Raw genomic sequence first — 26,281 nt, 5'->3', positions numbered from 1 at the left:
TTTTTATTTTATGTGTATGCGTGTATTGCTTGCATGTAAGTACGTGCACCTGTGTCGTGCAATGCCCGAGGAGGACAGAAGAGGCTGTCAGATTCCCTGGAACTGGAGTTATGGACAGTTGTTAGCTGCCATGTGGGTGCTGGGATTCAAACCTGGGTCCTCTGCAAGAACAGTGTTCTTAACCGCTAAGCCATCTCTCCAGCCCCTATTTTTATATTTTAATTTTATGTGTATGAATGTATTGCTCACACGTATGCAAGTGCACTTGTATTGTGCACTGCCTGCAGAGATCAGAAGAGGGCATCAGATCCCCTGTAACGATTGTTAGCTGTCATGTGGGTGCTGGGAACTAAATCTGAATCCTCTACAAGAGCAGCCAGTGCTCTTAACTGCTGAACCATCTTCTCCAGTCCCCAAACAGATTATTTTTTTGAAGGCAAACAAAAACACAAAGGCTATGAGAAAGAAGCTGGGTATGATGATGCACATCTGTAACCCCAGCACTCAGGAGAGACAAGATCACCCCAAATTCAAGGTGTGCATATTAGGTTCCAGGCCAGCCAGGAATACACAGCAAGGCTCTTATCTCAAAAAATAAAATTAAATAAAATTACATTTTATTTTAAACTTCTTTGAAATAGTTGGCTTCCTTCGCCTTTTTTTTTGGGGGGGGGCCTGGAACTCCCCAAGTAGTTGAGGATGACCTTGAACATCTGATCCTCCTGCCTCCACCACCCTAGTGCTGGGATTATAGGTGTTCCACCACTTCCAATTTTATGCAGTGCTGGAGCTCAAACCCAGGGTTTTGTGCATGCTGGGTGCACTGGATAGCTTCAGTTGTCAACTTGACACACCTAGGTAAAGAGAGCCTCAACTGAGGAATTTCTTCCATTGGATTGGTCTGTGGCCATGTCTGTGGAGCATTTTCTTGATTGTTGAGTGATGTGGGAGGGCCCAGCTCACTGGGCGGTGCCACCCCTGGGCAGGTGGTCCTGAGTTGAATAAGAAAGCAAGCTGAGTACAGGCCAGAGGAGTAAGCCCAGTAAGCATCCTCCATGGTCTGTGCTTCAGCTCCTGCACGTCCAGGTTACTTCCCTGAGTTCCTGCCCTGACTTCCCTCAGTGATGAACTGTGACCTGGGAGTTGTAAAATAAACCCTTTTCTCCTCAAGTTGCTTTTATTTAAGTGTTTTTATCAAAGCAATAGACAGTAACTAAAACACTAGGTAAACATTCTACCACCTGAACTACATTTCCAGGCTAAACACCAATGGCTTTCTTTCTATAGTTCATGAAATATCTGGTTAACACAGGGGAAAAAGAAAAAAAAAGATATGGCAAACTCTAGGGATTCCTTGGGGCTTATTTTTCTTTAGACTTGGGCAGAGTCTTCTCCCTGCCCCCTAATAAAAACAGATATTTTAGTGGCTACTCTGGAGGCTCATAATTAAGCTGCTCAGTGAAATCAGTTGTAAAAAAAATTTTGCCAGCCAGGAAATCTGGTCAAATATTTATGCAACAAAAACACCATGCTGAAATGAAGCAAATTATTTGTTAAGCTTACTTAAAAATTTGACTCTAAGTGGCTTTCCTAAACCATTTTCTTTTTTCTTTTCTTCTTTTTATTATTTTTATTTTATGTGTATGCGTATATTGCCTGCATGTAGGTAAGTGCACTCGTGTCGTGCAATGCCCATGGAGAACAGAAGAGACTGTCAGATTCTGTGGAACTGGAGTTATGGACAGTTGTTAGCTGCCATATGGGTGCTGGGATTTGAACCTGGGTCTTCTGTAAGAACAGTCAGTGTCCTAAACCATTTTCAAGGCGGAAAACATCTGATAAGCTTAACTAGTGTCTCTCTGTAGCCCCAGCTGGCCTGGAACTCACTGTGTAGACCAGGCTGGCCTCCATATCAGAGATCCACCTGTGCTGAGATTAAAGGCGTGGACCACCATACCTGGCCTGAAATTTCTCCCTTTAAAAAGGTTATTATAGCACAAAAAACTTAGAGAAACAACAGCATAAACTCATCCTTATGTTTAAAATTGTAAAGGAGGGCCTGAGATGGCTCAGTGGTAATCACTTGCTGCCAAGCCTCATGACCTGAGTTTGATCCTGGGAACTCACATAGTAGAAAGAGAGAGCTGGTTAAAGTTATTCTCTGACCTTCATGGACGTGCTATGGTAATACATGCACACAATAAATAAATGTCAATTTTTTTAAAGGATTAAAATGGAAAAGAAATACTACTGTGGAAAAGGCAAAGCTATTGAGACAGAATAATTCAGGAAGTGCAAATCCAAGCTGCAGTAAAAGACTACCTCACATCATTAAGATGGCTACTATAAAACAAACAAAAACAGCCAGAAATTTACATGCTAGGATGTGGAGAAACAGGGTCTCTTTGCTAGGTCTGTTGCTAGGGATGTAACAATGATACAGATGCTGCTGAAGACATTATGGTGGTTCCTCCAAAGACAGTTCCACTTCTGTGTATATAGCCCAAAGAACTTAAAACAGGGACTCAAAATAAGCAAGTCACATACGACAAATACGGTAGGATTCTATTTCAATGAGGCACTACAGCAGCTGGAGTCATAGAGGGAGTGTGGGATGGTGGTTGCCAGGTGCTGCAAAAAGTGGGATGAGGGTTTGATGTGTACTTTTAGTTTTACAAAATGAAATTACAGAGATGAATAGAATGGTGGTAACCCAACATATGAACATATCCAATACCATTCAACTACACACTTAAAATGGCTGACACATTTTATGTATGTTTTGCCTGTATGTAAGTGCACCCATGTCATGCAATGCCTGAGGAGCCCAGAAGAGGGCATCAGATGCCCTGGAACTGGAGTTACAGTTGTTAGCCATCATGTGGGTGCTGGGAACCAAACACAGTCTTCTTCAAGGGCAGCCAGTGCTTTAAACCCCTGAGTGGTCTCTCAAGCTCCAACTTTTTAAAAATAATAATAAAAAACTAAAAACAAACAAATCAAAAAAACTAGAAAGAGCAAAACAATCACTGTGGAAAAGGTAAAACTACTGAGCCACAATGATTTGGGAAATGCGATTCCAAGCCACAATAAAATACTACTTCATACCGTTAGGATGGCAAGAGGTTAAGGCAAAATAAGATGAATTATAGCACAGAGTTTTGTTTCTTCACAGTGGGTTCTTACCACATAACACAAGTTGGCTTTGAACTTGTGATCCCTGTCTTACCCTTCCAAGTTCAGGGATTATAGGCATGTGCTACTACACAAGGCTACAGCACTGACTTTAAGGTAAATGACACCATTCTGCATGATACCAGACAGTTGTGGTCACATGACATTTATACAATACCAAGAATGAACCTTAATTGAATCATCAGGGACTTCGGGAAGTGGCATGAATGTAAACTGTCACAAAGGCCACAGAGGTGAGGGAGCTGTGCATGTACAGGAGCAGAGGGCATGTATGCACTGTACTAGCTGTCCAATTTTGCTAACATAAAACCATAAAACTGTTCTTTAAAAAGGCTACAAAAGGGGCTACAGATTTAGCTCAGTGGTAGAGCACTTACCTAAAGCACAAGGCTCTGGGTTAGTCCTCAGTTCTGGGAAAGGGAAAAAAAGACAAAATTACCAAAAACCAAAAAATTTGCGAGAGAAAGAAGGCTAAGATGCCATACTAGTTTTACAAAATATCCTAACTTCTTTTAAGTTCAGATCATATACTATAGTTATTTTCTGTTGTATAAATTTGCTCAGTCAGAACTACCTATGAACTGACTTGTATAAATCTCACCCACTTTTTCATTTTGTGTACCCAAGGTCAAATAATGAAAGTGATTAGTCCTTCCACCCTAACTGGTTAATAATAATTCATACTATTTTTACTTTTATGCCCATGGATGAGTTCAAACTATGCTTTTTTTTAATACTTTGTGATTTGTATTTTATGTCTATGAGTGGATTGCCTGCATGTATGCGAGTGCACCCGTGTTGTACAATGCCGCGGAAGTCAGAAGAGGGCTTCGGATTCCCCTGGAATTGGAGTTAAGGACGGTTCAGAGACACCATGTGGGTGCTGGGAATCGAACCCGGGTCCTCTGCAAGAGCAATCAGTGCTCTTAACCGCTGAGCCATCTCCCTAGTCCCTATTTCTGTTATTTTTAATTATGTATACTTGTATGTGTCTTTGTGTCCCTAAGTGTACTTGAGTGTAGGTGCCTGTGAAGGCCAAGAAGCATTGGATCCTCTGGAGCTGGAGCTAAAGGGCTTCAGATTCCCCTGGAACTGGAAAGGACGGTTCATAGCTGCCATGTGGGTGCTGGGAATCAAACCCAGGTCCTCTGCAAGAGCAGTCAGTGCTCTTAATTGCTGAGCCACCTCTCCAGCCCCAAACTATCCTAATTCTATTAAAAGTTTATTTTTAAAGAACCTTATTTAAAATGAAAATCCAAATAAGTGTTGAAAATTCTTAAGAACAAAAGATTTCTGGCCAGAAGAGGTTGGCAGATGCCTATAATCCCAGCACTCAGAACACAGAAATAGGAAGTTCACAAGTTCAAGGTCAGCCTGGGTGACACTATCTCAAAACACAGAAAATGAAACAAAATGTTTTTCTATTTTGTTTTGGCAGATAATCCTTCTTCCTGCATGCTTGTAGAAGTCAACTGCTCAATGCTGAATCTTCACTTAGAATGGGTTCTGCTGTGGTTAAAAACATAGCTAAACCACCCAAATCTCTAGTCTAGCACAATACAAGTTTATTTTTTGATCTTATCAAGTCCACTGTGGATCCATATGACCTCCCTGTGGCCACTAGGCAAGCAAGGACATTTTGATCTTGTCACTCTATTATTTCAAGCAAGCTTCTTCCACAATGCCATGAATCACCACTTACCTAGTCTGGGAGTGACAACTACTTCTACCCACACTCAACTGATTGGAGACAGTCAATGCTGACCTATAAGAAGACTGAGAAGCATGGTTTTCTTCATGCTAGGAAGGACAGCAGAAGAGATACTGGTAAACACTAACATCACCAAAAGTCTATCTGCAAGAGATCCAGGCTGTCTACCAACTCTTAACTCAGTAAAAATATTTCTGCTAAGGATGAAATTAAATCTCATCTGATAGTCTAACATTTGTGGCATGAGTTTTGGAGAAGCTACTCACCAAAACTGTTAACATGCTAATAATCAAACCAGTTATTTTTAAAATATATTTTATTTATTAGGATGTGTATGAGTGTTATGTCTGCATGTAGGTAACTGCACACGTGCAGTGCAATGCCTGCAAATGTCAGAAGAGGCTGTCGGATCCCCTGGAACTGGAGTTATGGACAGTTGCTAGCTGCCATGTGGGTGCTGGGATTCAAAACCAGGTCTTTTGCAAGAAGTCAGTGTTCTTAACTGCTGAGCCATCTCTCCAGCCCCAAACCAGTTATTTCAAACATCCTAACGTCAGTGAGCCTGACAAGTGACAGGTGAGTGATAATGGTAGATCTTCAACTCTTAAATTGCTATAGCTAGGTGGTGGTGGTGTAAGTTAAAATAAAAACAATGTACCTTACGTACTAGGATAGCATAACTATCATTAAGGGTGAGTTTACAATCTGCATTCATATCTGATGTCGGCAGAGATAGGGCAATAGCAGTAGGTAGACTCAGTTCTGTCAGAAAAGATCTTCAGGTCTTCCCTAAATACTCAGGAACTTGCTGAGCCCCCAAAATACTGCATGTGCAGTATTTTAGCCTCGAAAAAAACTTCTCAAAGTTCTTAGCTAACTTTTCACCCACAAATAAAGAGAATTTAAGAAAAAGGAAAAATGTCTGTAGGTCACAAGTAGGAAAACCTTAATTTCTTACCTCACTTTACTCTAGCCAAAGATTAATTAATACTCTGAATATGATAAAAACTGACCATTTAGGTGTGGAGAAATGCTCAGCAAGTTATGACTTCTGACTTCCATATAATTGAAATTGAAACAAAAGTGATTCCAACCTGCATAATTTTTAAGATTGTCTCTAGGGCTGGGGTGTTTGCGGTTCAGTCGTAGAATGTTGTCTAGAATGTTAATGGCCCTGGGCTTGAGCCCCAGCAGCTCAAACAAAACCAAACCTATTTTTAGCCCCAAATGCAAAATTGTACTACCATAAGAGCATAGAAAATGTCTCAGGTGCACATTCAATTATAATATGATTTTTTTATTTTAAAAAAAAGCAGTAAGAGTATGCACCAAGAATAATTTAACAGTTTTGACAACAATTCACTACCCAAATAAAGGAGTGGATGGAGCAAGATAATGTATAATACAATAAAACCTGTGCTAAATTCAAGATTTATCTGGAAAAATTAACAAACAAACATATAAAAAGATAGGACAGTTCATTTTTAATCAGTCAAAAATGAAAAGAGGTCTGGACAATGTCAATTTTACTCACCATAATGCTATAGTTATACATTAAATATAATTACTATCTATACATATGCAAAAATATAAAGCTCTATTTCATACAACAAAACCCTTTATAGAAACCAATTTAAAATTAAGTAGAACTTCTCGACATTAACATGTGAGGTTTAAGTACTTCCAAAGTTTCTTTTAAAGGTTTTTAAAATAAAACACTAACCCTAAAACCACTGTCCTTTCTGTTAGTTCCAAAATCAAATCTACTTAGTACAAAACAAAAACTGATAGGTTCGTAACGTACTACTTAAATAATATTGTTCAGACATGCCTAAAATCTTCCATTTTTCAAGTATGGAAACAGAATTCAAATACTCTATAACACAGTACTAACAGATGGAATATTCAGGAAAGACTGTGTGGTCATGTGCACAGTACCAATGCTTTATTTCTTCAATACGCCTTGAAATAAATATCAAGTTTTTGTTTTGTTTTTCTTCTAGAAGGCCCAAAATTATAGCCTACATTAAGATTATTTTGATTGTGGTGAGACTTAAGAGTGTAAAATACAACATTAAGATTTTATCACAAAAGTAAAGCTGGTAACAAATTATAAAAGGATCTCTTGCTCTTGGACACCTGCAGGATCTAAAGCTCATCATGATAGAAATAGTCATCATGGAGCTGTCGGCCGTAATCCGTGGCTTCACTGGTCAGAAATAAGTCCTGGTTTTCCAGAATCTCTTCTTCAGAGAGCTTTTTGTCACCATTCAAATCCATCTCATCAATTAGATGAAGAGCCTTTAAGATAAACCAAAAGAAAATCATGTCCACATTAACTATTTTTAGTAAGATGCTCACATTTTAGTGTGATTTGATTTGTCAAAGCCATTTGGGTATGCCAGGAACTCATCAATATCTAAGTCCCTAAAACTACTACATACTGCAATTGTGTCTGCATATTGCATCTCTCATTTACTCCCTTATTCATTTATGCTGGGTTCTGCATTACTACGTAAGTCCTGGATAGGTATCTCAAAACTAAGTAAAATTATTATAATCCACTTTGAACCTCCAAAGGTACAATCCAAACTGTTATTCTATTTACTCTGTCCTAAGATTAGCACATGATACAATCTTAACTTTCTCATCTCCCTGAGAATAAATAAAGATGTCAACATTTATTTCAAATCACAACAAAGCATCCATTCTAACTAATTCCATTACTGATTTCTTTAAGATTTCCAACTTCCTAGCCAGGAATGGTGGGGCATGCTTTTAATCCCAGCTCTAGGGAGGCAGAGCCAGGCCAGCTGGGGCTACAGGGAGACCCTGTCTTAAAAAGACCAAAAAAAAAAAAAAAAAAATCCAACTTCCTGTCCTATCAGTGGCATCAAGTGTATGTCAGAGGGGCAAGACAGTCATTCTGCAACACTTACCTCCTCCTGTGCAATGCCCTGATTATTGGGCACGACCCATGATAACAGCTCTTGGGGATCCAGCCTGCCATCGTTATCCTTGTCATAATCATTCACGAATCTGTCCTTCTCAACAAGTATCCATTCTGGATCTTCATTTGCAGCTTAAGATAAAAAACACAAACATACAATAAGAAGTTTGGTATAGCCCTAGAATAAAGGAAGTGAATTTAAAATTTACTACATAAAGGAAGCGCAATGAAACAGAACTACTTAAAAATCTTGGAAATACATACAAATATGTGGAAATTTTCAAGAGTGACACATAAGTTAAAAGAACCCACTCTTAAAATAGTTGTGTATTTCAGGAGTTAGTGTTTTGTTAAGTGTTGCTATTTATTCTGATTTCTAGTTTTCCTAAATTTGATCCACAACACCTAGCCTTATTTTTTATTAAAAAAAAAAAAATTGAGACTGGGTCTATAGTCCAGGCCAGCCTCAAACTCCCTATGTAGCCGAGGATGACTCTGAACTTCTGATTCTTCTGCCTCCATTTCCTAAGTGCTAGGATTATAGGCATGTGCCACAATGCTCAGTTCATACAGTGCTAAGAACAGAAGCCAGGGCCTTGTGTATGCTAGGCAAACATGCTACAAACTGAGTTATATCCCCGGTCTTAGGGTAATGTTTTTATGTCACCATGTGACTATCTACTCTCCTACAGGTATACAGCAATTCCTCCTGTAAATTTAAAGTGACATTCACAATAATAAACCTGGTAATCAACTTTAAAATTCCATCTTTTTTGAAACTTCTAAACACAGGACCCAGATTCAGTTCCCAGAACCCACATGGTGCTCATAATCATCCATAACTCCAGTTCCAGGGAATCTGACACCTTCTTCTGGTCTCCAGGGGCACTGTTTACATGTACATACATGCAGGCAAAACAAACACACACACACACACACACACACACACACGTACGTACATGCAGGCAAAACAAACAAACACACACACACACACACATACACACACACACACACACACACACACAATCTTCCTTCCCTTTTTGAATTGACAATGATATATTTGCTAGGAAAGAAAAATGTTTGAAACTGGACAATGGAAATAAAAACAAGTGAGGTAGTATCTCAGACAAGCTGTATATCCATGTTACACTGTACTTGGTAGAAGGGTAGAAGTCAGGCACAGGTCCTTGCTCCGTTTTCCTCTGCCAATGAGAACTTGCAATAAGCAGGGCTACTTTCCATCTCCTTCTCTCACTCCATTTCCCCTTCCACACTGCCCCAGGCAACTTACTTGGATCCCGCCTGTAGTCACCAAGAAATTCTTCTAAACTCACAAATCCATCACCATTTTTGTCATGTTCTTCTAAAGCCTCTTGAATGACAAATTCCTATTGTACATTCATTAAAAGAAAAGAAAAATTGTCACAAAAATTTCAACCCCACCATCAATGGAATCAATTCTATCAGAACTTCAGATACAATCATTTTGGCTGCTCATACTTTCAGGAAAATGTTTCTAAACACCGAAATTAGGAAGCAAGAATAACCCTGCCCCAAGTACCAAGTAGTTTTAAATTCAGCATCTTTATACTGCTGATACTGTGAAGAATTCTCCCTCATTCTAACAACCTCAGCACTAAACACAGGCTCCTATGTCCTGTACATTCCCCTTCCTCTCAAGAATGCCACTTGACTACCCCGTCTTTTTCAACTCCACTAGTTCTCCAATCCAGTAACAGCATGGAAAGAACCAATTCCTTTGCACAGAACTATCGTCCTTTCTCTAAGTTGGAAACATGTCAGTCTTCACCTCTACACAACCTTCTTACCATTTCTCCTAAACCTACAACCACCCATTCCAAATTGGTTCCTCACTCATATATCAAGGCTCTTACCAAACCATCAATCCTCCAAATGGCTCCTGGAGCCTGTCTTCCCTTTTACCTACTCTGCTCCTGCCTCTCCTAAGCCCTCAATTATCTTCTTGCAGGTCCCTCAGTCTTCTGTGACATTCTCATACCTAGGAATTGGCTATACTTTAACGACTGTCCTGGCTCCTCCTGCCTAGTTTCCCGTGGCTTGCACCTATGATTCTCATTTCCTCACTATCTGTTGCCTCACACTGCTCAATCTGGCTTTCAGTATCCAAACTGTAATAAAAATATATTCCAGACAGATCCAGGGCTTCATCTACATTTGTAGAAACACCACCAAGATAAACACTGTCTTCTTCAAATCAAATTTTACAAACAAGAGATCTTAACCAACGGATCCAAAGATTAGTTTTGTAGAAAGGAGCAGAAAAATCCCCTAAAATTATAAGCCAATATTTTGCATGATAAGAATATTTTTCTGGGATAGTGCCACAATTTTTTTTAAAATCATATTCCTAAAGGAGTCTGTAATTTAATGAAAGCTCAGAATTACTGATCAAAATTATTATTCTTTCATTCAGGCAACATTACTGGGAAACAGATTCATTTCAATAACGCTGCCATAGTAAAAAGAATTTTTAGAACTGTATGAATGAAATATCTTTCAATGCTAGGTCTAGTGGAGCTACCAACCTGGCAGGCTTGTTCTTTCAGCTACTTGGGAGGCTGAGAAAGGAGAATCACAAATTCAAGGCCTATCCAGGCTACAGAATGAGTTCAAGGTCAGCCTGGGCAACTTATGAGGGACTTCAGGAAATGATGTTGCATATGAGAAAATCGTTGTTCAATCCCCAGTACCACAAATTAAATTCTAACTTTAATCCAAAGTAAAATCACTTAACTGATTTTGTACCCCATGTACCCTTAAAGGGGAAAAGGGGTACATGAAAACAATGGAGATAAGTAGGAATGGACAAAGCTGCTTTGAATGAGACTTCACACTATGATCACACATCTCATGTGTTGCTATCAGCTCCAACACAGCATGAAAGCTCCATCAAGAAGGGCCCCATCTGACATACCCGTCTGTTGAACGTACAGTCTTTGTCATAAGCTTTTTATTTCAGGGTCCTCTCTATCTCTTACTATTTATTTTGTAAATCAACATTCCTGACATTGCTATTATGTTTTCTTCAAAATGTTGCTGAAACATGTACCTTCCCCTGCCAGGACCATAGTAAATAATGCCTATTATTTAATTGCTTTCACTGGGTTTTCCCATCTACAGTCAACTGCTCCCTTTTCCAGAAGATCCAGTATCCTCTGTTTACTTTTCAATTAGCTTGGCCCAACTTAGTTTTGGCATTTAAATTATACCTAGCACTGGTCTTAAACTAGGTCATGTTTTTTGTGCCAAGTAAGATTATTAGAAATTTCACAATGGCAAGGAAAATGGCACTAATGGTCGTACTACCTTGCCACTGAGCTATGGAGAAGGTCTAGCGTCTAGCTGCTTGTTATTCAAGACAGCATGTTTTGGTTATGACTCACTGAAAAAAAAAAAACAACAACAAACAAAAAACAAAAACTACATCTTCCTTCCATAAAGCATCCAGGCAATAAAGCCACAAAGCTGGAGGTTTATGCCACACAATAGATCTCAGCACAAATGTATGGTCTTTAAAAGGTTTTATTACTATGATGGGAAATAAGGGTTTTCAAGAAGCTTGCAAAGAGATGGGGGCTCAAACAGTGTCAGCGAGTTAAACCTAGACCTCAATGATTCCATTTCAAAGAGCTGGTGCACTACTTATTTGTGGTGCTGGTGACTGCACCCTCTACACGCTGCTGAATGGCACTCTCAGGCCAGTGTTTCTTTTAAGTACTAAAGGGATGAGAGGACTCATTATGCCTAAAGTTGCAAAAACAGCCCAGCACTACCATTATCTTGTGAAAACTGATCAAAATATGATTCAACTTTTCTAGACAAAAGTTCTCACAAGTAAAGTTGTAAACTACATAAAAGTTCTAGGAATACTAACATTGAAAACCCAGAGGAAAGCCTAAATCTAAAAGGGATAAGGAAGGCCTTGATGGTAATATGGTTATGACAGAAAGTAGAAGACTGTTGCTCATTTATAGAGAAAAGAAAATCAACAAAAAACCCCTTCACATCTTCCTCAGTAAACCATCTCACCACTACCAGAACCCCTCCTAACACTGCTAATCTCATACAGGGAGAAACTTGGAAACTTCTGAATCTTCTTGTCTCAAAATTCTGTTATACAATTCATTTTAATGACTTAGTAAATAGGCTTTAGTCACTTGGTAATTCTCTTAATTTTTGTTCCTTACCGTCATATAATCAACTTCTTCAGGATGTTCAAAAGCAATAAATTCTTCAAGACTCAAACCAGGACCAGAATCCTGGTTAGCTTTTTCAAATCGCTTCTTGTCCTTTAAATGAAGCTTTGAAAATTAAAAAAATAAATAAACTTTTTTTGTTTTAAACAAATTCAAAGATCTCAGTATCATATCATCATTAAAAATTACTTAAAAAGTACAGTGTGATTTAAAGGACATTCTCCCACATTGTCTCATCTATCTTTACAACACCTTTCTGAAGGGAGGTGGAGCAAAGAGCAAATATCCATTACAGGTAAGGCAGAGAAGGGTCACAGTCAGACCCACACCAAGGTTCCAGCAATGACACTACTGTGATAGTCAGGGGAAATTGCTTAACCTCTTTAGTTTCTTCTGCTAGAAAATCGGGATAAAAATCACTCCTAAGCAACTGGCATGACAACTGCTATCCTGAAATTAGTAAACCTGAAGTATTGAGTGCATTATAAATGTCAGCCAGGGACTGTCACACCCCTGTCATCTCAGAATAGAGCAGAAGGATAATGACTTTGGGGCCAGCCTGTGCTAAATGCCAGGCCCTGTCTCAAAAAACAATAAATAAATGAACAACTAGGTTGTTGATGAAATACCTGAAATTGTATGATTTGATGAAAGCCAGAAATATTTAATAATTCATCCCAGCAATTTTGGAATGCCTCCAAAACAATAAATTTAAGACAATAAGTTTTGGTAGGGTTTTAAAAAATTACTTCTAGTCCTCTAAATTATTTTTTCAAAAATCTGTTAACATGTATCAGAAAAAGGGACCCCCTTTTTAAAATCTTTTTAAAAAATTATTAAGAATTTCATACATGCATATAAGGTGTTTTGATCAAATCCACACCCACTCCCTCCCTCCCCTCCAACTCCTCCCATATCTCCCCACCACTTCCCACCCCCCTCAACAACTTCATGTTCTCTTGCTTTTTTTTTTTTTTTTTTTAAATGGGGCTTTTCGCTACTCTACCATTTCCTGCTCCCCAAACAGGTAACCCTAAAGTCATTTAGGGATTAGATAAAAAGCTCACAAATACTTTTGACATTTTTGGCCTTTGGAATGGAGTATGTTGCTAAGAGGCCCAAGGACATTTTGACTTTTAGCCAAGAAACTGGCTACTTTTCTTTGGGGTCTTTTTACCCTAATTCCCTACTCAATTCCTACCTCCTATTCTTATCACATCATCTTCTGAAGAGGTTACCCAAATTGCTGATGGGGAATCAGGATGCAGATCAAGGCAATTGGGGTACACAAAAGGGTCCCTTTATATTGAGAACCTCATACTATTAAGTATAGGTACCCAACAGCTTGCTCTTAGTAGGCTCTTTATGTTGCCAATAATGTATGTTCAGAAAAAAATACTTCAAAGGTCTAATTGGGTCCCATTTTGGAGGCTAAATAAACATACTTTTTGTTTTCCTCCTTAAAGTATGTTCAAGTAGAGAAATGGTTCAGCACTGGCTATCAGAACATGGCAGCTTTTGATGGCAATTCTGTAACCAATAACTATGAATGTCAATGGTGCTATACAGCTAATCCTGCATGCTTCTATTTTAGTATTTCTGAGATTAGCCTTCTGTTCAAAAAACTTACATGTAGTAAAGTTATTTGTTTATTTATTTATTGAGATGGTATTTATTAATTCATCAATTAATTATTTATTAATTTATTTATTGAGACAGGGTCTTCCTGTAGCTCTAGCTAGCCTGGAATTCACTACATAGACCAGGCTGGCTTTGAACTCAAGAGAGATCCACCTGATTCTGCCTCCCAAGTGCTGCGATTAAAGGCGTGCGCCACCACATCCAGCAAACTGTATTTTTTTAAGAAAAATATTTTATTTATTATTTTATGTATGAGTATTGCTTGCATGTTAACTAGGTGTACCGTGTCATGCAATGCCCTTGGAGGCCAGAAGAGGGCACCGGATCCCCTGGAACTGGAGTCATAGAAAGTTCTTAGCTACCATGTGGATGCTGGGAACAGAACCTGGGTGCTCTGCAAGAGCAGTGAGTGCTCTTAACCCGAGCCCTCTCCAACCCCATAAACTGTATTTTTTAAAGCGTAATTTCAAATGTTTAGGAAGTTTAATTTATGTGTTTCACCAATGAAAAGAAATTCTGTTTTCTAGAATAATAGGTAGGTAGCAATCGTTTAAATAGTAGGTATTTTACTGACACCTGAAGAATTTGTTTTTAAGCATCTAGACTATACAACCCAGTCATGTTCTCTCAATTATAAAAGAAAAAAAATTGTTCCCAAGTAGCTGCTTTTGTGTTTTATAATTTTAAATATTTTAAACCAAACAATTTACATTTTATGTTTAGGTTTACCATGGAGAGAAATAGGCAAGAATTTTAGGTACTGTGTAGAGTTAAATTCTTTTTAAATACACAACTGTTCAAAATACCAAATATTTAGATTTCCTTATGAAAGAACCCTTCAATTTGGAACAAAAAAGTTTGTTTCAATAAAGTAAGCTAAATTTGGCCAAATTTCCCTATGGAAAGAATGATCAAGAAGATGAAAGGGAGGGAGGAGGAAAACATGGGAAGGAGAAAGGTAGGGAGAGAATTTTATGGTCATTTGAATGCAATTATTTAACAGTGCATATTGCTGGGCATGATGGCACACACCTATAATCCCAGCATACAGGAGGCTGAAGCAGGAGGATCACGAATTTGAAGACAGCCTGGGCTACATAAGCAAGATCATGTCTCTTTCTGGAAAAGAATGCCTTACATTGAATTACAGAAGCTAATATACATTGCTTTGAGTGGTAAGTTTAAAAAAGAAATAACAAAAGTCGGTTTCACAAAAATTCAACACTCTTTTTATAAAATCCTTCTGTTCTACTAGAGGACACTAATAATACAATATGAAAGAAACCACAGTAACTTATTTCTACACAGAAACTTGTGAAGAACAAAAATGCCATCTTTTGGTAGAAAAATGATTTTCTGTGAAGGAATAAATAACCTACTATCCTAGAATGAAAGCCTCAGTCCTAACAAGTGTTACCCGTCATATGCAAGGATTATATCTTAAATATGTTGCTTATATATTCACATTCAGCAGCTGATTTTAAAAGTTAGAATACTGAACAGTTGGGGCTGGAGAGATGGGTCAGTGGTTAAGAGCAATGGCTGCTCCTGCAGAGGACCTGGGTTTGGTTTCCAACAGCTAACAACTGTCTATATCTCCAGTTCCAGGGGATTCAATGCCCTCTTCTAAGCCTCTGTGGGCACTGCACAACATGAGTCCACTTACATATATGCAAACACTCATACACATAAAATTAATATATTTTTTAAAATTAAAGAATACTGAACTTTGCCAGGTAGCTCCCCAAACTTGAATTACTCTGCTTAAAAGTGCTAACTCAAGTGCTCATATTACACAGAAAAACTTTCAGACATTTCAAAGCCTGAAAGTCATTACTCCAAGTTGTCTATATTCTTTACATGGAAACTTACTAAAAATAGAATCCAGATACCAAGTGGATCTTTACTTTTTTACTAGAAGTCCATATAGAGAATTTTCTTTTATTCGGATATCTAATTATGACCTATGGTTACTTTATAATAGTCTAACGTTTAGTCTGTAACTGTGAGACTGATTCATTCTTCATTCTTCATGTTTTATTTTGAAGAATAATACCTACTGTGTCTGGGTTCATATTTACACTCCACACCAATTTTTACAAGGCTTTTTATTGTCAAATTCTAAAATAAGTATAATTAGAAGTTCAAGAAAGAGAAGATATACTCCTCAGCTGTGAAATAATAACCAATAGGATTTCTCTTGGTTTAAGTGTTCATTTGAGGACACTAAGAGCCATCTAATTCATTCTTTTTAAAACTTATTTATTTTGTTTTCTTGTTTGCTTTTAGAGACAGGGTCTCTCTGTAGTCCCAGCTTTCCTGGAACTCACTATATAGACCAGGCTGGCCTCGATCTCATAGAGATCTGCCTGCCTCTGCCTCCTGAGTGCTGGGATTAGAGGTGCACCACTGTGCCTGGCTATTTATTATGTATACGTGTGTGTTTGTGTGAATTTATGTATGCCACATGCTGCAAGAGTCCTCAGAGGGCAGAAGTGGGAGTTGGATCTCCTACAACTGGAGTTACAGATGGTTGTGAGCCACCATGTTGGTACTGGGAACAGAACTCAGGTCCTTTACAAGAACTGTAGAGTCTTATAACCAACATGTGCTAAATACTCATAGGGAATATAGCACTAGAATAAGACATTATTTTCTATTAATGAATAATCTATCTCTTCAAAAGAAAGATTCTAATGTCAACATCATTGTGTATTACAAAACTTCTTCCTGAGACTACAAAAACACATAATTTTAAAAAATTTATTTTTATTTTTATGTGTATGAATGTTTTGCCTGCATAAATGTAAGCACATATGCATGCAATGCCTGTAGAAGACAGAATAGGGCATCGAATGCCCAGGAACTGATTGGAGTTACAGATGGTTGTTAGCTGCCATGTTAGCACTGGGACTCAAACTTGGGTCCTCTGCAAAAGCAGCCAGTGCTTTAACCACTGAGTCATCTCTCCAGCACCCATACATTTTTTTTAATAAAAAAATTTTAATTTTATGTGTATAAATGCTTTGTGATGTGTGCGATACCCACAGATGCCAGAAGACACATCAGGCACCCTGGAACGGGAGTCATTGCTGTTAGTCGCTATGTGGGTGCTGAGAACCAAACCCACGTCTTCTGAAAGAGCAACTAATTCTCCTTCAGAGCCATCTCCTCCCCACCCCCAAAAAATACACATTTGTGTGTGTGTGTGTGTGTGTGTGTGTGCATGTGCTCATGCATGTGAACACACATGTTTTTTTTGATGGAACGATGGAGGGGTAAAAAAGACAGAAGAGGGGAGGGAGCAAGCAAGCAAGCAGGCTTAAGTAAGCTTTAAAAATAACGTATTTAATTTTTTATTGTTCCTTCGTTTTTAGAAAAGTTCTAGAATTCTAAAGATGCTGAAGAGAACACTTATTAGACAGATGAATCCCAAATCTCATCACCATTTCTTTTCTCTTTAGCACTAGCCAGGATGAAAACACTGATGTATACTCTCTTTAGTCTGCTGGAAAATAAAGATTCAAATAAGGAAAAACAAAAAATACATTTTCATTCTATGAATTAAAAACTAACTAATCTAAGCCGGGCGTGGTGGTGCACGCCTTTAATCCCAGCACTCGGGAGGCAGAGGCAGGTGGATCTCTGTGAGTTCAAGGCCAGCCTGGTCTACACAGTGAGTTCCAGGACAGCTGGGGCTACAGGGAGACCCTGTCTCAAAAAGACCAAAAAAAAAACCCAACTAACTAATCTAAAGCTGTTATAGTTTTAAAATGTCTAAACTTTTTTTTGGTGCAGTGGGGGTGGGGTTTGAGACATGATCTCTCTGTAGCCCCAGCTGTCTTGGAAATTGTTATTTTTTTTTTTAAATTTATTATTTTTTTAAAAAATTTTATGTGTACGTGTGTATTGTCTGCATGTAGTAAGTGCACCCGTGTCATGCAATGCCCGCGGAGGTCAGAAGAGGCTGTCGGATCTCCTGGGACTGGAGGTATGGACAGTTGTTAGCTGCCATGTGGGTGGTGGGATTCAAACCCAGGTCTTCTGCAAGAACAACCAGTGTTCTTAACCGCTAAGCCATCTCTCCAGCCCCCTCGGAACTTGTTATGTAGACTAGGCTGGCCTTGATCTCACAAAGATCTGCCTGCCTCTGCCTCCAGAGTTTAAAGAGGGTCTAAAGGCGTGTACAAACATGCTCAGCTAAATGTTAATTTTTAAAAAATTTAAATGGAAATTGTACATGTTTCTTCGGTTTGAGACAGGGTTTTTTACTTAAAATTTTTACAATTATTTTGGGGGCACAGGGGTGCTTAGCACCTGTGTGGAAATCAGAGGACAACTTGTGAAAGTTGTCACTCTATCCAATGTGTGCATCCTAGGGATCAAATTCAGATCACCAGGATTGGCAGCAAGCACCATCATCCACTAAGCCATCCCACTGGCCCAAGACTTGTCCTGTCTCAAACTTGAGATCCTCTTGCTTCTTCCTCCCAAGAGTGTGCTTCTTTTACAATATTCTTTCAAATGGAACTGACTACTCAAACTATTCCAACTGCTAGTAGATAGTGTTTCTCATACTATTATTATCCTCAACTTAAAGGGAAATTATTCCCATTTTTAGAGATGAGGAAACTGAGGCACAAGGAGATTTAGTAACTTATACAAACTGTTAAGTGGGAGAGCTGGATGTAAAGCCAAGGCAGACTGGCTTGGAGGCTGGAGCCCTTAAACTGCACATTGGTGGCATGTGGACAATGTAAGCATGATCATTAGCTAGTAAATAGCCATGTTGAAGATAGTGGTGACTAAAGACTACACATGGGCAATACAATTCTAAACTAGACAGCATGTACAATGATAAATGATGACCATTATAAAAATTAAAAGATTACAACAAATGAAGATAGGAAGGCTCAAACAATTTCTAGGTACCTTAATTGATATTTTAGGACATACACTTTGCAACAAGATATATATTTTTATTCTTTTAAAAAATATTTTATTCTTTTTATTTTATGTGTATGAGTGTATTGCCTGCATGTATGTAAGTGCACCTGTGTCGTGCAATGCCTGCGGAGGTCAGAAGAGGGCATCAGATCCCCTGGAACTGGAGTTAGAGACAGTTGTTAGCTGCCATGTGAGTGCTGGGAATCGAACCCAGGTCCTCCGGAAGAGCAGACAGTGCTCTTAACTGCTGAGTCATCTCTCCAGCCCCTATTTTTATTCTTTTCTATATATTTTTAAAATATTTTATTATTTTTTTTTTAAATTTTATGTGTATGCGTGTATTGCTTTCATGTAGGTAAGTGTACCCATGTTGTGTAATGCTCACGGACAGAAGAGGCTGTTGGATCCCCTGGAACTGGAGTTATGGATAGTTGTTAGCTGCCATGTGGGTGCTGGGATTTGAACCTGAGTCTTCTGCAAGAACAGTCAGTGTTCTTAACCACTGAGCCATCTCTCCAGCCCTTCTTTTCTATATTTAAAAAAAATTCTTTCAAATTAGCCTTAAAATATGAATTTCAAGCTTATAATTATTTGTATTGATATACTTTAGTAACAGACTTCCTACAAGCCTCTAAAAATTCTTATTAAAACCTAAAAATTGTTTTCCTCACTTCAGTTTAAGTACCCTATTTGCTTTAATAAATTAATAAATGAAAGTTTAACATTCAACAGAACACATATACACAGAATCTTAATCTTACTATTGTAAATAATGTAGCATTATGGAAAGCCACACTGTAGTTCCTTAACAAAATTAAAGAGAATTGATTCAATAATCTCATTTCTGTAAATAAACTCAAAAGACTCAAAAGTAAGAACTAAAACAGAGACTTATACAACACACTCATTACAAGTTTTTTCATAGTAATTACAAAAACAAAAAGGGGAAATGTGAAGTTGGGACGGAGTTAGGGTAGGAGGCACTAGGGGAAGTTGGAAGGTGGTAACGGGGGATGGATCTGATCAAAATATATTGTATAAATGTAAAAATTAAAAGAATTTAAAAAATATATAACCCAAGTGGATAAACAAAATATGGCAGACAGATACAGAGACACAAACACAAACACACACACACACACACACACACGCACACACACAAACTAGACTATTTGGTCTTTTTAGAATGTATCCTTTCTGGGCAGAAAATTTTGGCATATGCTATATCATGGATAACTTTAAGGACATTATGTTAAGTGAACTATGCCAGTCATAAAGAAAAACAAAAACAAAACAAAACAAAAAACATTGTATGTTTCTCCTTAAATGAGGTTCCTGGAATACACCAATTCATAGAAGGTAGAATGATGGTGATGGAAATGAGTTACTATCTGTGTATAATGAGAACAGAGTTCAGTTTTGCAAGATGAATATAATTTGAGCAATTAACTGCACAAGTTAAATGTACTTAACACTACTGAATACTCTTAAAAATCATTAAAGGGGCTGGAGAGACAGCTCAACAGTTAAGAGCCCTGGCTGCTCTTACAGAGGACCTGGGTTCAAGTCCCAGCACCCATAAGGAGGCTGGCAACAATCTGTAACTCTAATTCCAGGGGAATCCAACACCCTTTTTCTGACCTCTGTGGGCACTGCACAACACAGGTGCATGTACACCTAAAATAAAAATAATAAAATATTTAAAAAATTAATTAAAATGGGGCCAGGATATACCTCAGCACAGTGCTTGCCTACTATGCATAAGTCCTGGGTTCAATCCACAATAACATACAAGAAGTTTGTGAGAGATACAGGGGCTGGGGAGATGGCTCAGTGGGTCAAGTACTTGCTGTGCAAGTGTGAGGACCTGAGTTTGGATCACCAGAACCCACGTGAAGCAGGACATGGTAGCATGGCTGTCTGAATTCCAGGGCTCCTATAGCAAGATGAGAGGTGGAGACAAAAGAACCCTAGAAAGCTGGCAGCCAGCTAGCCTAGAATATGCAGCAGCAAACAAGAGACTGTCTTAAGTAAGGTGGAAGGCAAGGACCGACACCCAAGGTTGTTCTCTGACCTCCAAATATGCCCTCATTAAACACATACACAGACACACACATACACAGACACATACACACACACAAATAATGGGAAATGTTATATTTATTTTACTATAATTAAAATTTTATATAGTTTTCAAAGATGAGAACAGCCCTCTTTAGTGTGATATAAAAACTGATTGTTAAATGATGTTAAAAATAAAATACTGAGATGTGTTATTATCAGCAAGCCTCACTTAAAAAGCAGCTCTGGAAATGAAGACAAATTAGTGCAGTGCCTAAGGAAAACGGAAAGAAGGATAATTCAAGCCCTGTGTTAAGAGTCCTAAATCTGGCTAAACGGAAACCATCAAAATGACCACTGAAGTGGAACTGGTGATTGCCCAGTGAACAAGGCAATCCAGGCTAGGACCTCAGGCCCTTCTGTGCTTACTCAGGCAGGATAAAGAGAACTGATGTGATCAAAAGAGCAGCTTGTACTCACCTGCCTAAAAGACTCCTCTTCTGCATCATCCAGAGCAGTGTTCTCATCAAAGTCAATCACACGGTCATACATCTGGATATTGTATTCATCCCACGTCACAGTACCATCACTGTTTTTATCATATTCGACAAACTGCTGTTTTGCCTCTTGCATAGCATAATGCTTAAAAGACATCTGAATCCACTGACTGAGTTCACCTAGAATTTCCCAGAACACAATGAAATGTTTACAAGAATTTTGATCTTAAGATTTATAAACTTCTTCAAAAAGTTAACTTCAATGTTTGCAAAAATTGAAAACTGGCCTAATAGTATCGCTAGAAATAAGGATGGGGGGGTTATGCAGAGTCCAAAAACGTCGTAATACATGATTTAAATAGAATGAAAGCTTCACGAGTACAATCTGAATCTGTGGGATTTCTGTTTTGTTTTGCTCCCTTTCAGTGATGTACACTAAATGCCTGGCCCCATAAGTACTTCTTAAATAAACTGTCACGTAACCAAAACAGAATTTCACTTTTAAAAACCCTCAAAAATTTGAAGATAACCTTTGCTAACAATTATAGATTTCTTAAGAAGCAAAGCTATTTGAATGGCTACCTATTTATCTTAATATCTATTAGAATTTTTTTTTCATTAATGAAAGGAATACGTTTTCCTTTAAATTGAATTGAATCAAGACACACACACATATATACACATATGCTCTAGACACACACACACACACACACACACACGAGTTTTGTTTTGGGAGGGGTTTTGAGATAAGGTCTCATTTCACTATGCAGCCCAGGCTGAGAGTCAAACTCATGACCCTTCTGTCTCTGCCTTCCAAGTGTTGGGACTGATTACAGGTCTGAGCCATTACACCCTTATCAAGATATGTTAAGGAAATAACAGGCAGTAATTAGACATGGCCTAAATTACAAATAGGTATTCAAGTGACTGAAATCAGAGAAATACTTTTATGGTATATTTCTTTTAAACTTCCTAAGTCATGTGGAAGAAATTCTAACAAAGTAGCAATTATGATTCTTTTTTTTTTTTTTCTTCAGACAGGGTTCGGTCTCACTACATAGACCAGGCTTGGACTTTAACTCAGTGATTCAGGATTCACCTACCTCTGCCCCTTGAATGCTGGGATTAAAAAAGGCTAATGTCACTATGGCTGGCAGCAATTATGATTTGTGCCTTTCTTGCAATAGCTATTTGTCTTACCTTGGTATCTGAAGGCATGAGGAAAAGTCATAAATCTCAAATGCCCATTTTCAGATCAATTTAAAAACTTCTACGAGGTAATTACTTACTAAACTGAATGAATTACAGAAAATAGGCAGGGAGGATGCAACAAACATTTGCAAGAACATGAGTATACAGCAAGCACTTGGTTTAAAGGTATTAAAGACTGGTATTTCTCTACTGGTTTGGGAGAACGTAGGTACAAAGAAATGCAGAGATGCATTCTCCTCCTGAAACCTTAATTATTATGCAACCATACATTGAATAACTGTTGTACCAGGTCCTGCATCTTTAGTTTAAAAACAAGGCATCATAATCATCATTATTCCACGTTCAGACATAATGAAACACATTCTGAAAGGCCCAAGGTTTCAAAGCTAAGAGCCCAGATTCAAACCTATTTTTAGCTTCAAAACCTAAACTACTATGGACTTTTGTTACCCCTTAAGAGCCTCTATATTTTGGGATGGAGAGAGGGCTCAGTGGTTAACAACCATCCGTAACTCCAGTTCCAGAGGAACCTAATGCCCTCTTCTGACTCCTCAGGCACTGCACAACACGGGTGCACAAACATATATATGCACTAGACTTGTATACATAAAAATAATAAATTTTAAAAAAAAGAATGATGGGGCCTCTCCATATTGCCCAGGCTGGTCTCAACTCCTTGACTCAAGCTATCCTCTTGTCTCAGGACCTCCCAAGTAGTTGGGATGACAGAAAGTAGTTTGGGCCTAGTTTGAGACTCTCTACTTCTTAAGAACCCAAATCCAGTCCTTGCTCTCAAAACAAAAATTAGTGAAGTTCTCTCAAGGGTCCCCAAGTAGATTATATGCTTCCTTAAGCACCCTGAGTCTTGTTTCTATTATAAAGAATTTAGTATGACATATCAGAAAAACAGAATGGAGCAGGGATCAGAAAAATGAGCTTGCATTTCAGCTTTCCCTGTTCAGCATCTCAAGCCTTTGTTTTCTCATCTGTAAAATGAAGATCTGGAATATTTAAACATGTCTAGGTTCTGACAAGTACTATAGTCTTCCAAATCAACTCCATGGTCTACTTTAGTGAAACCAAAAGCAGACCCATCAGTATACTGGCTGAGGGTTCAGAGGTTTCAGCATCGTTTAAGTAGCAGGAACAGAACCTGAGGGCATAAATGTGAATATGTTATTGATAGTATACCTCAAACTCACAGGTTTGCAGCTCCCCCTCTACTAAATTCATTTTTTGGATGCTGAGCAACATTTAAATGAGAGTTACAGTCAAATAGCTTAGTCATTGTAACAAACTTCTGAATTTTTAAAAGATCTAGAATGCTGATAGGATTCACGTGAATTAAATGATGAGAAGGGGACTACTGGTAGGAATTCATTTAGAACATTTTTTATTACTTTATTTTACATGTAAGAGTGTATTAACTGCATGTATGTGAGTGCACTATGTCATGCAATGCAGCAGAGGTCAGAAGAGGGCATCAGATTCCCCTGTAAGTGGAGTTAAGGACAGTTCATAGCCACCATGTGGGTGCTGGGACTTGAACCCCAGTCCTCTCCCAGAGCAGTAAGTATTCTTAACCGCTGAGCCATCTCTCTAGCCCAAGAACACTCTTTAATGGTCTATTCATTCCATTTCTGAGACAATTTTTTGAACTGAAGACATTAAAAACTGAATTAAACTAATTAGCTGACTGGATTTTAGTCCTGACTTTGCCATTTTTGTAAAGAAAAAAAAAAGGCGGACATCACTGCCAGCATCTCTCTTAAGAGACCAAGATTAGGCCCCTACCAGTTCCATCATTTTATGTTGCAATAAATGGAATTCACATGCAACAGGTTTTTTTTTTCTATTTGCTTACAACAAGCAGATTCTTAAAATTTTACAGATCAAAGAAGCACTGTATCATGTACTGTCTTTAAGGTTTTCAGCAAATGTTTCCAAAATGAATCATACTCTCGACAATGACAAAAGTGATGTAAGGAAGAGGTATGACTTGCACTTCCACTATCATCAGTGTTGTTTACATATGGTTGGAGAAAGCATTGAATTTTACCTGGTACCACACCTTCGAGTATAAGACCTACTTTTCATTATCACAGTACTTCTAGTTTGTGGAACAACTAGCAATCTACATAAATGTTCGTCTATCTCCTACAAAGCACTTTCTCCATTGTTGGTGGTGCAAGGCAGTCCTTACTTTCAGTGAGAAAGCCATCTGAGTCCGCATCAATTTTCTTTATGATCGACTGCAGGCGCCTTTGCTGCTCTTCGTGGCCAAGTTTAACGTATTCATCGACGTCTTCCTTCGGGGAGGGAAGGATATGCAGGAGGACCAAGCATTACAATCAGGGAAACATAATGGTGGAGGAAAACAGGGCTAACCCCCTTTGCCAAAGGGCTATCTGATGACCCACCCTTTCCAACAAGCCCCCAACCACCCGCGGTGATCTCGGGCCTTATTCCAGGCGCGGAAAGGATCCAGCTCCTGGGCCTGGACTCCTCGGGCTTTCCAGGCCTCGGGGACCCCAGAGAGCAAACGGAGCCGCGCCGGGCCCCCATTATCAGGCCACCCCCACCAGGCCTCACCCGGTCGCCCCTCTTTGTCCCGGCCTGGCATCCTCACCTGAACGCCCAGCAGCGCCTCGCGATCGTAGTCCGCCCGGTGTTCGCCCTGCGGGTAGTGCAGCTCCTCGGCCTCGCTGGCGCCGACCACCGCAGCGTACAGCAGCATCAGCCCCAGCGCCGTGGGCCTCGAGCCCAGACGCATCACGCCGATCCGCCGAGGACGCTGGAAGCCGGGAGGAGGGAGGCAGGCGGGGCCCCGGCCAGGCGGCAGCGCTTTACAACCGGCCACAGAGGGGCGGCGCCGCATGTGGGGGTGGGGGGGGGCACCGGGCACGGCGGGAGCCGACGGCCTAGCTTTCACACACAGCGTGCGAGGTCTGCGGGCTACAGAGCTCCGGAGCCGAGGCAGGCCCTGCCTTATATGGCCGCGGCAGGGGGCGGAGCGCCAAGCGGGTCTCTGATTGGGCTGTGCGTCTCCGGGGCCGGGCCTCCGTCTACCGCCTACTACGGGCGCCAGCAGGCCAGCTCCCGGCCGCGAGATCCCCGCGGGCTCTTTCCCCTTTGCTGCCAGGCCCTGCGAAAAACAGTCCCCGCTCCACCTCCACCCTGCCTTTCTCTTCCAGCCTCGCTCCTGGCAGAAGTCCCCTGTCCAGTCCTTGTGTCGTTCCTGACTTGCATCAGAGAGAAAGCCAGGAGATTTTGATGAAAAACAATACAATATTGTATCTTGAAAAATCTTTGAGCAACCGACCAGCAGTGTCCATTTCCCAAACTTCAGTGTCCTAGTTATTTCGCCATAGCATGAATTGCAGTCAGATGCTTGTGTCCGATCCTGAATTTAGCGACTTAAAATAATATGACTGGATAAATTTCTTGACCCCTTAAAAACCTATTTGCTCATTTATAAAATAGGCATAGTTTTTAAAAGACTTTTAAAGAGTTGTGGCAATCGAATTAAATAATATAATGCCTTTAGAACAGTAACTAGTTGTTACTGTTGTGAAGTGCTCAATAAATCTATGTGTTCATCCATACTGGAAGAAAAGTAAAGGACAGTTGTGCAGAAAAAAATAGCTTACCGAATAGCTTTGTGGGTAAATACATGGACTCGTGCTTTCTATCCCATGCCTACTTCAGGTCTATGGAATTTCTCCACCTTAGCTTGTGCACAGTAAGCCCAGAGCAATTTGTAGCTTGTAGCTTGAACTGTTTTGTTTACTATTGTTCCTCTTTGAATCAAGTCTTTTCTGAACTAGAA

The 26,281-nt window shown here is 39.3% G+C and overlaps 1 protein-coding gene across 1 annotated transcript; it reads right to left on the bottom strand.

Moving 5' to 3' along the window:
- Positions 1 to 6,831: 6,831 nt before the first annotated feature.
- Positions 6,832 to 25,424, bottom strand: Rcn2 (reticulocalbin 2). Its single transcript, XM_008823434.3, has 7 exons — positions 25,082 to 25,424; positions 24,656 to 24,761; positions 21,224 to 21,420; positions 12,086 to 12,199; positions 9,148 to 9,244; positions 7,846 to 7,988; positions 6,832 to 7,207 (listed from the first exon to the last, which is right to left on the bottom strand). Exons 1-7 carry the CDS (start codon positions 25,328 to 25,330, stop codon positions 7,055 to 7,057), a joined length of 1,059 nt encoding a protein of 352 aa, XP_008821656.1. The 5' UTR covers positions 25,331 to 25,424; the 3' UTR covers positions 6,832 to 7,054.
- Positions 25,425 to 26,281: the final 857 nt, after the last annotated feature.

The sequence above is a fragment of the Nannospalax galili genome, unplaced genomic scaffold (genome assembly GCF_000622305.1).
Source record: "Nannospalax galili isolate Female #2095 unplaced genomic scaffold, S.galili_v1.0 scaffold28, whole genome shotgun sequence".
Lineage (NCBI taxonomy): Eukaryota > Metazoa > Chordata > Mammalia > Rodentia > Spalacidae > Nannospalax > Nannospalax galili.
This window is presented reverse-complemented; position numbering and strand designations above follow the sequence as displayed.

Bases quoted from the DNA above. Each gene is read 5' to 3' on its own strand.
- Rcn2 (XM_008823434.3), bottom strand. From the start codon at position 25,330: ATGCGGCGCCGCCCCTCTGTGGCCGGTTGTAAAGCGCTGCCGCCTGGC. The intron at 9,245-12,085 runs GTAAGGAACAAA...AATGTACAATAG, and splicing joins AAGAAGTTGATTATATGACG to GAATTTGTCATTCAAGAGGC. The intron at 7,989-9,147 runs GTAAGTTGCCTG...TTTTATCTTAAG, and splicing joins TGACTACAGGCGGGATCCAA to CTGCAAATGAAGATCCAGAA.